This window comes from Stenella coeruleoalba (genome assembly GCF_951394435.1).
Source record: "Stenella coeruleoalba genome assembly, chromosome: 5".
In the NCBI taxonomy this organism is placed as follows: Eukaryota; Metazoa; Chordata; class Mammalia; order Artiodactyla; family Delphinidae; genus Stenella; species Stenella coeruleoalba.
Genome location: NC_137150.1, coordinates 73,719,423 through 73,733,880, shown reverse-complemented (window position 1 = coordinate 73,733,880; position 14,458 = coordinate 73,719,423). Strand labels below are relative to the sequence as shown.

The 14,458-nt window shown below is 45.4% G+C and overlaps 1 protein-coding gene and 2 pseudogenes across 3 annotated transcripts in view; 2 read left to right on the top strand and 1 right to left on the bottom strand.

Moving 5' to 3' along the window:
* The window catches only part of DRC9 (dynein regulatory complex subunit 9), a gene marked incomplete at its 5' end in the record, with an annotated part of 40,101 nt that overhangs the window by 15,640 nt on the left and 10,003 nt on the right, over positions 1-14,458 (top strand). Inside the window, 2 exons of the mRNA XM_079921424.1 lie at positions 9,110-9,271; positions 10,282-10,356. Of these exons, the coding sequence (XP_079777550.1) occupies positions 9,110-9,271; positions 10,282-10,356 (237 nt within the window). The remainder of the gene's footprint in view (positions 1-9,109; positions 9,272-10,281; positions 10,357-14,458) is intronic.
* Positions 1,122-2,346, bottom strand: LOC307186303 (epsin-1-like; annotated as a pseudogene). The gene has a single exon. The product of its transcript is annotated as an epsin-1-like (transcript).
* LOC307186302 (heterogeneous nuclear ribonucleoprotein K-like) lies at positions 5,970-8,236 on the top strand (annotated as a pseudogene). Its single transcript has 2 exons — positions 5,970-6,261; positions 6,478-8,236. The product of its transcript is annotated as a heterogeneous nuclear ribonucleoprotein K-like (transcript).

The following is a 14,458-nucleotide window of genomic DNA, read 5'->3' as shown; positions in this document are numbered from 1 at the left end:
AGATGGTCACTATGAGGGTCAAAGGCAAGAGTTTGTACTCAAAATAACTGAGCACCATTGAGAAGATCCCTCTCAATATTGCCGTTAAGATTTTAGGCTTCTAGGACATCCAGCTTGTGGCTTTTGACTCCTTTTATAACCGGTCAAAATGAGTAGGGGTGGGTTCATATCCTTCATGGTTACGGCATCTCACCTCAATAATCATGGCAAAGCTGAGGTAAGTGAAGGACTCTTCTTTAACAGCCGACCTTCTCCTTGAAGGCTCAGGCTTCTAGCTTACATAAGATGTATCTCTATATGTATGTATGTTATCTACCTATCTCTACTTCCAGTTTTCCAGCACTCAAAATTTAAGGGAAATGAGAATCCCTAGGCCCAGTGGGGAAATAACTCCTTCTTGGAATCCTATTCTGAGAACATCTCCCCAGTGCTATATACCTCCGTGGCAGCTCCAGCACTGGAAATGTTTATTATACATGCTGGAGTCAATAGGATGAGGTAAGGGCAAACTGCTTTAAGAAACTCTAGATCAGCATAAAATCAGGCATTATTGCTGCCTCAGGACTTGGGCATACATTTTTCCTTTTTCTTAGAATTCCCCTCGACCCCATTTTTTTTTTTTTTTAATTTTACTTTATTTTTGGCTGTGTTGGGTCTTCATTGCTGTACGCGGGCTATCTCTAGTTGCAGCGAGCAGGGGCTACTCTTTTTTTTTTTTTTTTTCCCATAAGAATTGCCATTTATTCCCGAAGTTGCCAAAATCATCACCAAGGATTCACCGAGGGGTGCATGAGGGGACGAGGAGGCTCAAACACTGACTGAGGGGCCAGTCAGGAGTTGGGAGGGAGGGAGATGGGTGGGGAGACCCCCCCCGTTGTCCCTCCCCCTTCTAATGCCGTGGGCAGGGGTCCCCCTCCGGCCGCATCCCTCCCCATCCCCAGGTCCAGTTTCTCTCCGGGGAGGGAGGCAGGGTCGGGGATGGTGGGGAGAGGGTGTAGTGTGAGTGGGCCCCAGCAGGGGAAAGGACACTGGGGTGGGGGCAGGGGTCCCCCGCTTCACATGCACTCACAACACTGGTCGCCCAGGGAGCAGGAATGGGGGAAGCCCCCTCCGGCCCTGGATTATAGGAGGAAGGGTTTAGTGTTGGGGGCCAGAGATCCCTGGGGCATCATGGGGGGGCAGGCCAGGGCCCCTGCCAAGGGGAGAGATGTACGTCGGCAGCGCTCCAGTGACCGGGGGCACAGGGCTGAGCCGGAGCTGGTTCAGGGTGAGTGTCGCCGGGGGCGCAGGCTGGAAGGCGTTGGTGATGGAGGGGCCGGTGGCCGGGCCTCCGCTCGGCAGGAAGGGGTTGGAGGCCTTGGCTCCTGGCGGCGTGGGGCCTGGCCGGCTCACCAGCGAGTCCAGGTCCACCAGGGCGGCATTGGGCCCCAGGAACGACTCAGGGGTCTTACGCGTGGGCGGCGTGGGCGTCGGGGAGGCTGCAGGCGGGGGCGCTCCCCACAGCCTCGGCCAGAGAGCCCCCGACCCCGCTCATGTCAAAGGCACCGGGACTGCAAGTGGGTACCTCTCCGGCGAGCAGCTCCAGCTCCCCTCCTCCTGGCCCACGGTCTCCCTCTTGCTCTCCTCTATGGCCATCTGCAGCTGCAGGTCGTCCCCACGGGGGATCCGCTCCTCCTTTTCGTGCTCCTCACGTCTCGAACTAAGGGCCAGCTGGACGTCATGCTCAGGGCCGCAGGACGGGGGCTGGTCGGCCTCCTCCTTGCTCATGGCCAGGGCCAGCTGGAGGTGCAGCTCCTCCTCCCTGCTGCTCTGCGGCCAGGCCTGCTCTGCCTCGGGCGGGGGCCCAGAGCCCACGGCTGCGGAGGAGGCCGTGGCGGTCTGCGCCAGCTTCTCCTTGGTCTTGAGCGTGTGGGCACGCTCCTCCCACAGCAAGTCCTCGTGGCACAGCAGGGCCACCAGCTGCTTGGCCTTCTCGCGCACGTTCACACCCTGGTCCTTGCCGTCGCGGTCCACGTACTGGAAGTCCTTCAGCGTCTGCACGGTGTACATGTTCTCCTTGCACTGCTCTGACACGCGCTCTGAGCCCGTCTTGATGAGGTACTCCATCAGCGTCATGGCCTTGTAGACGTGCAGCCAGTTCTTGCCGTGGTCGTTGAGCCGCTTCCAGATCATGCTCATGATCTCTGAGAAGGCGACGACATTGTAGGCGAGGTCGGCAATCTCAGACATGAGGGAGCTGGACGGGCCCCAGGGGTCGTTGCTCGTGGCCTCGCGAACCTTGATCTCAGCCTCCGAGTAGTTGTGGACGGTGTTCTTCATTTGGCGCCGCAGTGAGGAGGTCGACATGGTGGCTGGCGGTGGGGAGGGGGGCTGGCCCCCCGGGGCGTGCAGAGACGGGGTGGCGGGAGGAGGGAGGCCGCGGCAGGGACTGGCAGGTCACCGCATCTCCGGAGCAGCCTGGTTGCACAGCAGGCTCTGACCACACCGTCTACAACCTTTCCAGCACGCTAGCCACAGGCAGAGACCTACGGAGATCTCCTACAACCTGAGTCCCCGGGAAGGTGGTTGCCTTGAACACAGGAGAGCACGCACTTGGAGACAGATGTGAACAGCTGAAAAGAGATGGCATGGGTGCCAAGACAGACCCAGCCAGACACACTAAGACGAAGAGCTGATCTGACAACTAACAGTAGGAGACTGAAAGGAAAGGGAAAGAGAGAGAAGAAGAAAAAGAGGCACAGAGAGCTGGGCAGACAAAGACAAGAGAAACAGATAAAGAACCATGGGAAGAGAGTGAGGCAGGCGGGCAACGAGAAAAGACGGCGACCCTGAAACGAAAAGAGGCAGTAACCTGGGACAGGGAAATAAGAGACAAGAAAAATGGAGAAGAACACGAAATCTGGGTTTGAGATTCAGTTTGCTCAACTCCGAAATGAAGGAAAAGATTCCACCCGGCACTGTGATTAAATACAATACAACAGTTCCACCCGGAACTGTTGATTAAATACAATGGATACATAAAGTTCTTGGCACTGCCCCCCTTGGGTAGTAGTTCAATAACGTTGGCTACTATTATTGTCAGAGAAAAAACAGAACTATTTCTAAAAGGGTGGCCATCAGAAAATGTGCTATCTTAACACCGTGTGTTTATATTAACGGGCATTAGAGGATATATTCAACCTTCACAGCAAAACTAAAACTTCACAGATACTGCTTAAAACAAGACTACGTTTTTCAAAATTGCTTAGCCCAAAGAGAATTACTAGATCGAATAAAAGACAAATCATACGGCAAAATTTTCCAAGGGGTAGTCAGATATCAAATGATATCAAAGGTCATCTGTGTGGAACAAAAAAATCTACAAATAATAATGGAAACCAGAGCTCCCAGCAGTTAACTACACACTTACTACGCGCCAGGGTTAGGCACTTAAAAGCATCACCTCTGTTATTAGGCAAAGCTGCCCTATTACGCAGGAAACATAAACACACTAATTTTAAAGACTAGGAAACTAAGGTTTGGTGATAAATCACCTGACAAATCTTACAGGCTCGCAAAAAGTGGGCCTCTGATTCCAGAGCCGGGTTCTTCACCAAAACTAACTCAAGAACCTGGGGTAAGGGCAGACCCTAGACCAAGCGACAGACCCGCGGAGAGGGACTCGGGCTTGGAGGACACGGGTACCAGGACAAAAATGAGATGGGAAGACGGCAGGGAGAGATGCACAGAGACTAGAGACACCTGGCGAACGGAGACACCAACATTAATCCTGACGCTCTGACGCCGAAACGTGACAGAAAGGCAGAACGAGACTGGGACAGACACACGGTGACAAATGCTTTGCAAAAACGCCGAAAGAGACACGGACACGAGCAGAAGGTAGGCCCGCGGGAGGCAGCGGCGCTGACACGCAGACGCGGGAGAGACGGAGAGCCGGGGGCGGCCCAGGCCGGCCGGGAGCAGACACACAAAGGCCGCGGAGACGCCCGAGCGCGCCCGCCTGCCGCGCCCCTGCCAGCGCTCACCTCGGTCCCCTCACGCCGCGCTCCAGGGGGTCATGGCGGGCAACCCCCTGCTCCCGCTCGGCCTCCGTGTCGCGCGCCGAGCCGCGAGCGGCGGACGCGGGGCCGCCCTCGGGCGCACGCGCGAACGCACTGAGGGCCACAGGCCGACGGCCCTGACGCCCCGGCGCCCGGGAGGGGCGCGGAGAGCAGGGCGGGGGCGGGGGCTACTGTTCATTGCGGTGTGTGGGCTTCTCATTGTGGTGGCCTCTTTTGTTGCGGAGTACAGGCTCTAGGTGCGTGGGCTTCAGTAGTTGTGGCACACGGGCTCAGTAGTTGTGGCTCACGTGCTCAGTAGTTGTGGCACACGGGCTTAGTTGTTCCGCAGCATGTGGGATCTTCCTCGACCAGGGCTCGAACCCGTGTCCCCTGCATTGTCAGGCAGATTCTTATCCACTGCACCACCAGGGAAGCGCAACCCACTTTTCTTACCCTTCAGGTGTCAGAGTAAACATTCCTTTCTCAGAGAATCCTTTCTTGGACTATCCAATCTAACATAGGTCTCTCTTGTTATTTTCTCTCATAACCTTTTCTTTCATAGCATATTGCACATTTTAAAAAGTTTAAAACTAAAAGTTTCCTTTTAGTTACATCTTTCCCACTAGATTGTAAGCTCTATGAGGGCAAGGACCATGTCTATTTAGGCCTTTACTATTTACCTAGAGTCTAGTCCAATGCCTGATACATAATAAATATTTTAAAAATGAATACCAAGGCCATTAAATTGCCAAGCACTTATTATCAAAAAGGCCTGATATTACAAGTGTTGGCAAGGATGTGGAGAAAAGGGAACCCTCGTGTACTGTTGGTGGGAAAGTAAATTGGTGCAGTCACTATGGAAAACAGTATGGAGATTCCTCAAAGAATTAAGAATAAAACTACCATATCATTCATTTATTCCACTTCTGGGTATTTATCCAAAGAACACGAAAACACTAATTCAGAAAGATATACGTACCCCTATGTTCATTGCAGCATTGTCCACAATAGCCAAGATAAGAAAACAACCTAAGTGCCCACTGACAGATGAATGGATAAAGAAGATATGGTGTGTATATATATATATATATATATATATACACAGTATATATACAATGGAATATTACTCAGCCATAAAAGGATGAAGTCTTGCTATTTGTGACAACATGGATGGACACTGAGATTATCATGCTAAGTGAAATAAGTCAGACAGAGAAAGATAAATAACATATAATTTCACTCATGTGGAATCTAAAACAAACAAACAAAACAAAAATACATGAACAAACCAAACAAAAACAAACATGTAGAACAGAGTAGTGGTTACCAGAAGGGGAAAGGATTAGGGGTGGGAAATGGGTAAAGGGGGTCAACTGTATGGTGACAGATGGAAACTAAACTTTTGGTGGTGAGCACATTGTAATGTATACAGAAGTTGAAATATAATGTACACATGAAACTTACATAATATTATAAACCAATGTTAACTCAATTAAAGAAAGAAAAGAAATTGCCAAGCACTTTGGAACCTGTGAAGACTTTTCACACATATTGTCAATTAATCCTTATAATTACTTGCTAAGATATTGCAGGCAGGGTAGATATTAATGTTTCTATTTTAAAGAAGGTAAGACTTAGAGAGTTTAACTGACGCGGCCAAATTCACACAGCTGGTGGGACTTGGGTGGGAAGTTAGGTCTTTTGATCATTTAGTTCAGTGCTCTTTCCACCAAAATGAGATAGTGATGGGAAATTTGTGTGGATACAGAGTACCCAAATAGTGTGCCTAGGAAAGAATCTCACAGTCCTGATGCTGATTATCAATTATACCATCCATGATTATTGGGTAAATTTCCCATAGTGTGATAGCAGAAAAATAGATCCAGTTCCTTGTTGAAATATAAGAAACAAAAGGTAGGTTCTCTGTCTAGCTGTGACCGGCTGAGGCTGCACAGCAGCATAGGGCCGGTAGCCTTGCCCGGCTACTGCAGCGCAAGGGTGTCAGTTGGTCCCGCCCAGAACACTTCAGTTCTGCCCTGCAAAGATATATTAAATAACTGATTGGTGTGCCCCTTTAATACAAGAAAATGGAAATTGAACAGCCAGAGGAAACCTTTCCCAACACCAAAACCAATGGTGAATTAGGTAAACGCCCCGCTGAAGATATGGAAGACGAACAAGCTTTTAAAAGATCTAGAAACAGGGCTTCCCTGGTGGCGCAGTGGTTGAGAGTCCGCCTGCCGATGCAGGGGACACGGGTTCGTGCCCCGGTCCGGGAAGATCCCACATGCCGTGGAGCGACTGGGCCCGTGAGCCATGGCCGCTGGGCCTGCGCGTCCGGAGCCTGTGCTCCGCAACGGGAGAGGCCACAACAGTGAGAGGCCCGCGTACCGCAAAAAAAAACAAACAACCCCCCCCCCCAAAAAAAAAGATCTAGAAACACTGATGTGATGGTTGAATTATGCCTTCTGCTTCAGAGCAAGAATGCTGGGGCAGTGATTGGAAAAGGAGGCAAGAATATTAAGGCTCTCCGTACAGACTACAATGAGTGTTTCAGTTCCAGACAGCAGTGGCCCCGAGTGCATATTGAGTAACAGTGCCAGTACTGAAACAATTGGAGAAATTCTGAAGAAAATCATCCCTATCTTGGAAGAGGGCCTGCAGTTGCCATCACCCACTGCAACCAGCCAGCTCCCACTCGAATCTGATGCTGTGGAATGCTTAAATTACCAACAATATAAAGGAAGCGACTTTGACTGCGAGTTGAGACTGTTCATTCATCAGAGTCTGGCTGGAGGAATTATTGGGGTCAAAGGTGCTAAAATCAAAGAACTTGGAGAGACCACTCAGACAACAATCAAGCTTTTCCAGGAATGTTGTCCTCAATCCACTCTGACAGAGTTGTTCTTATTGGAGGAAAACCTGATAGGGTTGTAGAGTGCATAAAGATCATCCTTGATCTTATATCAGAGTCTCCCATCAAAGGACATGCTCAGCATTATGATCCCAATGTTTACGATGAAACCTATGATTATGGTGGTTTTACAATGATATTTGATGACCGCCGTGGACGTCCCGTGGGATTTCCCATGCCGGGAAGAGGTGGTTTGGACAGAATGCCCCCTGGTCGGGGTGGGTGTCCCATGCCTCCATCCAGAAGGGATTATGATGATATGAGCCCTCGTCGAGGACCTCCTCCACCTCCTCCTGGACGAGGGGGCCCGGGTGGTGGCAGAGCTCGGAATCTTCCTCTTCCTCCACCACCACCACCTAGAGGAGGAGAGCTAATGGCCTATGACAGAAGAGGGAGACCTGGAGACTGTTATGATGGTTTGGTTAGTTTCAGTGCTGATGAAATCTGGGACTCTGCAGTAGATACATGGAGCCCGTCAGAGTGGCAGACGGCTTATGAACCACAGGGTGGCTCTGGATATGATTATTCCTATGCAGGGGGTCGTGGCTCATACGGTGATCTTGGTGGACCTATTATTACTACACAAGTAACTATTCCCAAAGATCTGGCTGGATCTATTATTGGCAAAGGTGGTCAGCAGATTAAACAAATCCATCATGAGTCAGGAGCTTCGATCAAAATTGATGAGCCTTTAGAAGGGTCCGAAGATCGGATTATTACCATTACAGGAACACAGGCCCAGATACAGAATGCTCAGTAGTTGCTGCAGAACAGTGTGAAGCAGTATTCTGGAAAGTTTTTCTAAGTCTAGTGAAGAACTGAAGGGGTCCTGCATCTTTTTTTTTTTTTATCTGCTACTGTTTAAAAAGCCAACATTCCTCTGCTTCATAGGTGTTCTGCATTTGAGGTGTAGTGAAATCTTTGCTGTTTACCAGATGTAATGTTTTAGTTCCTTACAAACAGGCTTGGGGGTAGGGGGAGGGTGTGCAAAAACGAACATTGAAATTTTGAAACAGCAGCAGAGTGAGTGACTTTTTTTTTTTTTTGCGGTACGCAGGCCCCTCACTGTTGTGGCCGCTCGCGTTGCGGAGCACAGGCTCCGGAGGCGCAGGCTCAGCTGCCATAGCTCACGGGCCTAGCCGCTCCGCGGCATGTGGGATCTTCCCGGACCGGGGCACGAACCCGCGTCCCCTGCATCGGCAGGCGGACTCTCAACCACTGCGCCACCAGGGAAGCTCGGTGGTCATTTTTTTTTAAGATGGTCATTTTTTAAATGGCTGAATTCCCCCAACCTGCCCCCAAACTAAACACTAAGTTTAATTTTCACTCCTCTTTTGGATATAAATAAATGCATCTCTTCTTGGACTTAGGCAAATATCTTGACACATTCAGTTCTGGTGATTTCTTAAGTGATTTGAAAGTCCATTGCTTGGGAGGAAATTCCACCACACATTCATGCTTCTAATAAGCTGGAGATTTTTCTTTGTTTTTGCAAATGCTTGCCCCTAGTTTGCAACGATTTTCTGTTTGTAGTTGTGAAGAACCAAGGTGGGAAGCAATACAACAGATGGAGTAGTTGGTATAAGTATATACCAGAAGCCTAATGGTGGCAAGTTTTATTAATCAGAATAATACTTGGTTATATAAGTGACTGATGCTAAATAAATTCTGATTATTTTTTATTAGATAATTTCTCACTTATAGACTTAAACTGTCAGCTTGGTAGTGTCTATTAGTTAAACTTTGTAAAAAATATATATATATATTCTTGTTTTTCCATTGTATGCAAATTGAAAGAAAAAATGTACCATTTCTCTGTTGTATGTTGGATTATGTAGGAAATGTTTGTGAACAATTCAAAAAAAGATGAGAAAAGTTCCTGTGGATGTTTTGTGTAGTATCTTGGCATTTGTATTGATAGTTAAAAGTTCACTTCCAAATAAAATTCCCATAATGCTAGATTTGATGTGTGCCCAATTTGAACAAGGGTTGATTGACACCTGTAAAATTTGTCAAAACGTTCCTCTTGTAAGGAAATACAAAATCTTAAATTATATATATAAAAAAAAAGAACAAATGGTAAGCTTAAGCCACTGACTGAGCTGAATGGAGGTAGAATGTATTTTAATTTAGAAACTTGGTCTTACCTTTACAGAGTCGGCATGAATATATTGCTCACCTTAAGAACGAGTTGCAAGAGATGAAGGCAAAAACCAACATGGAGAATCGCTATATGAAGAGAAACACTGAGCTGCAGATTTCCCAGACCCAGAAAAAATGTAGCAAAACAGAGGAGCTCTTGCTGGAAGAGATTGAGGTAATCACTGTTAATTAGAAATGAATCAGGTAGCTGGCAGTCAAGCTATCGCTCCTGACTTGCCTCAGCTGACAAAGGAGGAGAGCGAGGGAGACTTTCCCAATCTTTGCTCTCCCTCTCCAGTAACACTAACATTTGAGGTTAAAAACAAAAAAGGAATGAGGACTTGCTTTTTTGCAGGCAGAGATTCTGATGGGCTGTAGCTTACATCTCCTGGCTTTTTGTAATGACTTTGAAAATTGGTTGTACTTTCTTCTCTTGGTCACTTTATCCTTACTCTATAAAACCACTTGCCATTTCTCCTGGTAATTATAGGGAGAGGGCAAAACAAGATGTTCAGTAACTGCAGGTTTTTGCTGCTACTTTTCTCACTCAACCAGTATCTTTCATCCCTCCATTAAGAAATACAAAATCTAGAGGGCTGAACTTCATGCAAACCTACATTTACAGAAATGAGAAGTCACAGTGAAAAATGTCAGGAGAAAGAAACAAGGGTAGACCCTCATTAGAGGAGGAAGACTAAATGGCTAAAAGAACAAGTGGTCGGCGAGAAGGAGCAAACATCAGTAGAGCGTATCACCTGTGTGCAGGAGGCGGCTCCTTTCTCTGACTCACTTGAAAGCTTACTTCCCAAGTGTGGCTTAAGACTATGACAACAAACTTTTTTCTTGCACTCTGGAATTTCCTTCTGTAGGCCTGAGAAGCTTGTGCCCTTGAAGCATTGTTTCTCTCCTTAAATGGACACCAGTTTCCAGGCCACAGGATTATGGCCCTTTTGCTCTGGGCAGCTGCCTGTGTCTAGCACAGTGCCAGATATGGCTCAGCCATGTTGTGAACACGAATTGAGTTGAAGGGAACGGAATTTATGCTCTGGAGCAATATCTCGGAATCTTAGGATCCCAGCTGGTAGAGAAGACCTGTACTACTGTCACAGCTACACCCCTGATCTTGAGAACTCACTTCCAGCCCCATTGGGAAGAATTCCTGACATTGCTTTGTTGTTCTCACAGAAACTAAGGCTGAAAACTGAAGAAGAGAACCGGATTCATGCAGAGATTGAAATATTCCTTAGAAAGGAGCAGCAGGTGGGTCCCCAAAACTTTCATATCCTCTGACATGTTTGTGTCCTGCTTATAAAATACCAAGGACAGCAAAAAAAATTTAAGGAACAAAAAATCAACGATGATTCTACCAGCCTAATAAATGAGCTGTATAGCCCACTTTTCTTTAAAAGTTATCCATCTGGATAAATATTTTATAAAGCTGTAATTTGAGTACAGGTAAAATTTTGTCTTCTACCTTTATCATTTGGCACTATATAAGAAATTTTTCTTGTCCCTATATTGCTTCATAGTCATAATTTAAAACTAAAATTTCCTGATTTCTTAAAATTATAAAAATAGCATATTCTTAGTTGAGGGAAGATTTTTTTAAAAATTGCCAATTGGGGACTTCCCTGGTGGTGCAGTGGTTAAGAGTCCGCCTGCTAATGCAGGGGACACGGGTTCAAACCCTGGTCTGGGAAGATCCTACGTGCCATGGAGCAACTAAGCCCATGCACCACAACTACTGAACCCACATGCCACAACTACTGAAGCCCGCACGCCTAGAGCCCATGCTCCGCAATAAGAGAAGCCACTGAAATGAGAAGCCTGTGCACTGCAATGAAGAGTAGCCCCACTCACCACAACTAGAGAAAGCCTGCATGTAGCAATGAAGACCCAACACAGCCAAAAATAAATTAATTAATTTTTTAAAATTTGCCAGTTGGTTTTTTACTCATTTTTCCATTTTATTGCAGTCTCTTCATAAAATAATTTTAAGTGGTTTTATAATGTTCCATTGAATGGTTATTCCATAATTTGTTACTCTTTTGTTTTGGATATTTAGATTATTTCCAAAGTTTCATTATTATAAATAATTCAGTAATGAAAGCTTTGTCCAAATAACTGTTTTATTCATTGCGATTACTTACTAAAAGTAAATCTCAAGCATGAGATTATTAATTCAGAGAGTCTGTTATTTTGTGACTTTTGATAAATAATGCTAGTACTTTCTGTTTTACACTGACATCAGCAATTTATGCAAGCACTAATTTCAAGGTAACCTCAATAGAACTAGCTGTTTTCGATTTTTTTTTTTTTTTTTGTACTTGCAGGATCTGGCTTTAATGAATTTGAACACAAGGCACAGTCTTCCAGGTGTATGTAAATATATGTCCATTTTAAAATTGCTTTTTGCTTCTTCCATCTCTAATTCTTTTGGACAGGAATGAAAGAATGTTTAAATTCTTTCTTATTCAAGCAAGAACTTCTTTAGCCTAATAGTCTTTTGTTGCCTCCTAGATCTTGGTGAGTTTTCTGTGGTTAAATGATGCTTTTAATTTCTGTATCAACACAAACTGTCTTTGTTGGTTTCTCCAAAATAGTATTTTCTTCCTCTAGTGTGTCATTACAGTCCCTTTTGGCTTTTGTTTCTTCCTCAGGGGATAAATGTGGGTGCTCCGTGCATCCCCTACATACAAAATGCTGGATCCAGGATTCTAATCCTTGGCATTTAGGACGATCCATTATGGGCTTATAAATGCGCATTTTCACTCCTTCTACAAAGGCACTGGTCTGCTTTATGACAGAGGGCTTAACATTCCTCAATTCTATCACTCCATCCATCTTTGGTCCTGTCCCACAGGGTACCGCAATGTTTTAGATATTTTTAAAAGTCTACTAATTTAATGAATTGTCTTATTTTGCATTTTTGCTTACTAATAGAATTGACCATTTTTCCATGTATTTATTTACTTATTTCATTTCTTCTTGTCTGAATTATATATGACTGAATGGTTTTAATTAGTATTTCCAATACTAATAACAAACCAAGCTGAATGGAACCTTTCAAAATATCCCTGTTGGGTGAATAAGGAAAAAATTTCCAGCTTACTTATGATATAGCCTGCCTTTGAGAAACTGGATGAATTTTCAGCAAATAATTCTAAATCTGTGGTTAAAGAAAATAATTTCTAGATGCTATCTCACAGGCCTTTACTGAAAAATACATCAGTAGGCTATTAGAACCTGTACTCCTGTAATTTCACGATTATGTATCATGTTACCTGTTTCAGATGTTAGAAGTATAGCAGGTATTTGATGACGATCAGATGAGTGGGTGGATAAATGGATGTTGGATGCATGAAGTTAGTGTTCCTCACATCTTCAGCCTAATAACACAAGTGATACACAAATACTTTTTAATGAAAAATTGGAAACAGTACAGAAATACATAGATTTTCAAAAAGCGAAAGCTTTCTTAATCACTTCCTTTTCCAAAGAGTTCTTCCATATTCTTTTCCTTTCATGTACATATTTGTGTATGTACCTAAATACTTGTTTTTAGTATTTATTTATATTTGTTTTTGACATAAATGGGATCATACTATATATGTTTTTCCAGACTCAGTTTTTTAAAAGAATTTACTTTGTCTTTAATGTTTTCTTTTTTTAAAAAATAGATTTATTTATTTATTTTTGGCTGTGTTGGGTCTTCATTGCTACTCATGGGCTTTCTCTAGTTACGGCGAGCGGGGGGCTACTCTTCGTTGCGGTGCACGGCTTCTCATTGCGGTGGCTTCTCTTGTTGTGGAGCACAAGCTCTAGGCATGTGGGCTTCAGTAGTTGTGGTACGTGGGCTCAGTAGTTGTGGTTCGCAGGCTCTAGAGATCAGGCTTAGTAGTTGTGGCGCACGGGCTTAGTTGCTCTGCGGCATGTGGGATCTTCCCCGGCCAGGGCTCGAACCTGTGTCCCTTGCATTGGCAGGCAGATTCTTTTTTTTTTTTTTTTGCGGTATGCAGGCCTCTCACTGCCGTGGCCTCTCCCGCCGCGGAGCACAGGTTCTGGACACGCAGGCCCAGAGGCCGTGGCCCACGGGCCCAGACGCTCCGCAGCATGCGGGATCCTCCCAGACCAGGGCACGAACCCGAGTCCCCTGCATCGGCAGGCGGACCCCCAACCACTGCTCCACCAGGGAAGCCTGGCAGGCAGATTCTTAACCACTGTACCACCAGGGAAGTCCCTGTCTTTAATGTTTTCTAAGGCAGTACAATTGCTATATAACATGCCATGAGGGGGTTATACCAAAATTTAGGTAACCATCCTTCTGTCAGTGGACATGTCTCTAAGTGCATGGTATATGGAAATTCTATTCATTTTTGTAATATTGTTCTAGATTCCTTATGTCCTCTCATATTAGTTTTAATGGTTTTTCAGTTGATTCATTTGGATATTCTAGGTAGAAAATCTTATTGACTGTAGATAATAACAATTTTATATTTTCCCTTTCATTATTTATATGTCTATTTCCATTTTGTGGCTTATTGTACAGATAGAGTGGCAAGTGTAATGTTTTGTAGTAGTAGTAATAATAATGTGGCACTGTTTTTCTATTCTTGGTTTTAATGATGTTTCAGTCAGTATTACACATGAATTCATAGTCATGCCAAGTTTCTCATGTGCAAGTTAGGGCTCCTTAGGGAAGAATAAGACCCTGCAACTTAGAATGGGAATAACTGGTTGGACTCAGATTTATGTAATTGACAGTCTTGAACCCCCAAGTCACTGTAAGCCTCTCTTGCCAGTGGAATTAGCCTGCCCTCCTATGTCTGAGATTAGTCTTCCTTTTCCTGAAAACCCTGTGATAATAACTTCATCTGAGGCAGATGCCTTGAAAAGGGATGCTCATTCTCAAGACCGACTGCAATCACCCCTTTTGTCCCTGGATCCATCACTAGGGTCAAATCTCAGCAGATTTCAGGTTGATAGGTAACTCAGAAGGAAATAGCTTACACTGCAAAAGAATTACAAGACTTTACTGATATATATTGACGGAAACCCAGGGGATATGTATGGGAATGGATTCTAAGGGTGTTAGACCAAGGAAGGTGGAGCATAGCACTATTACACATGAATTCATAGTCATGCCAAGTTTCTCATGTGCAGGTTAGGGTTCCTTGGTAAAGAATAGGACCCTGCAACTTAGAATGGGAACACCTGGTGGGGATGATGGGCTCATGGAGTGCCAGAGGACATGTGGCAGCACTTAACTACCAAAGCGAAGGTGGACACGATTGCCATGGAGTGCAGCAGAGAGGTACTGGTAATCAGAAAGCCTTTGCCCACAGGGATGTTTGGCAATGAC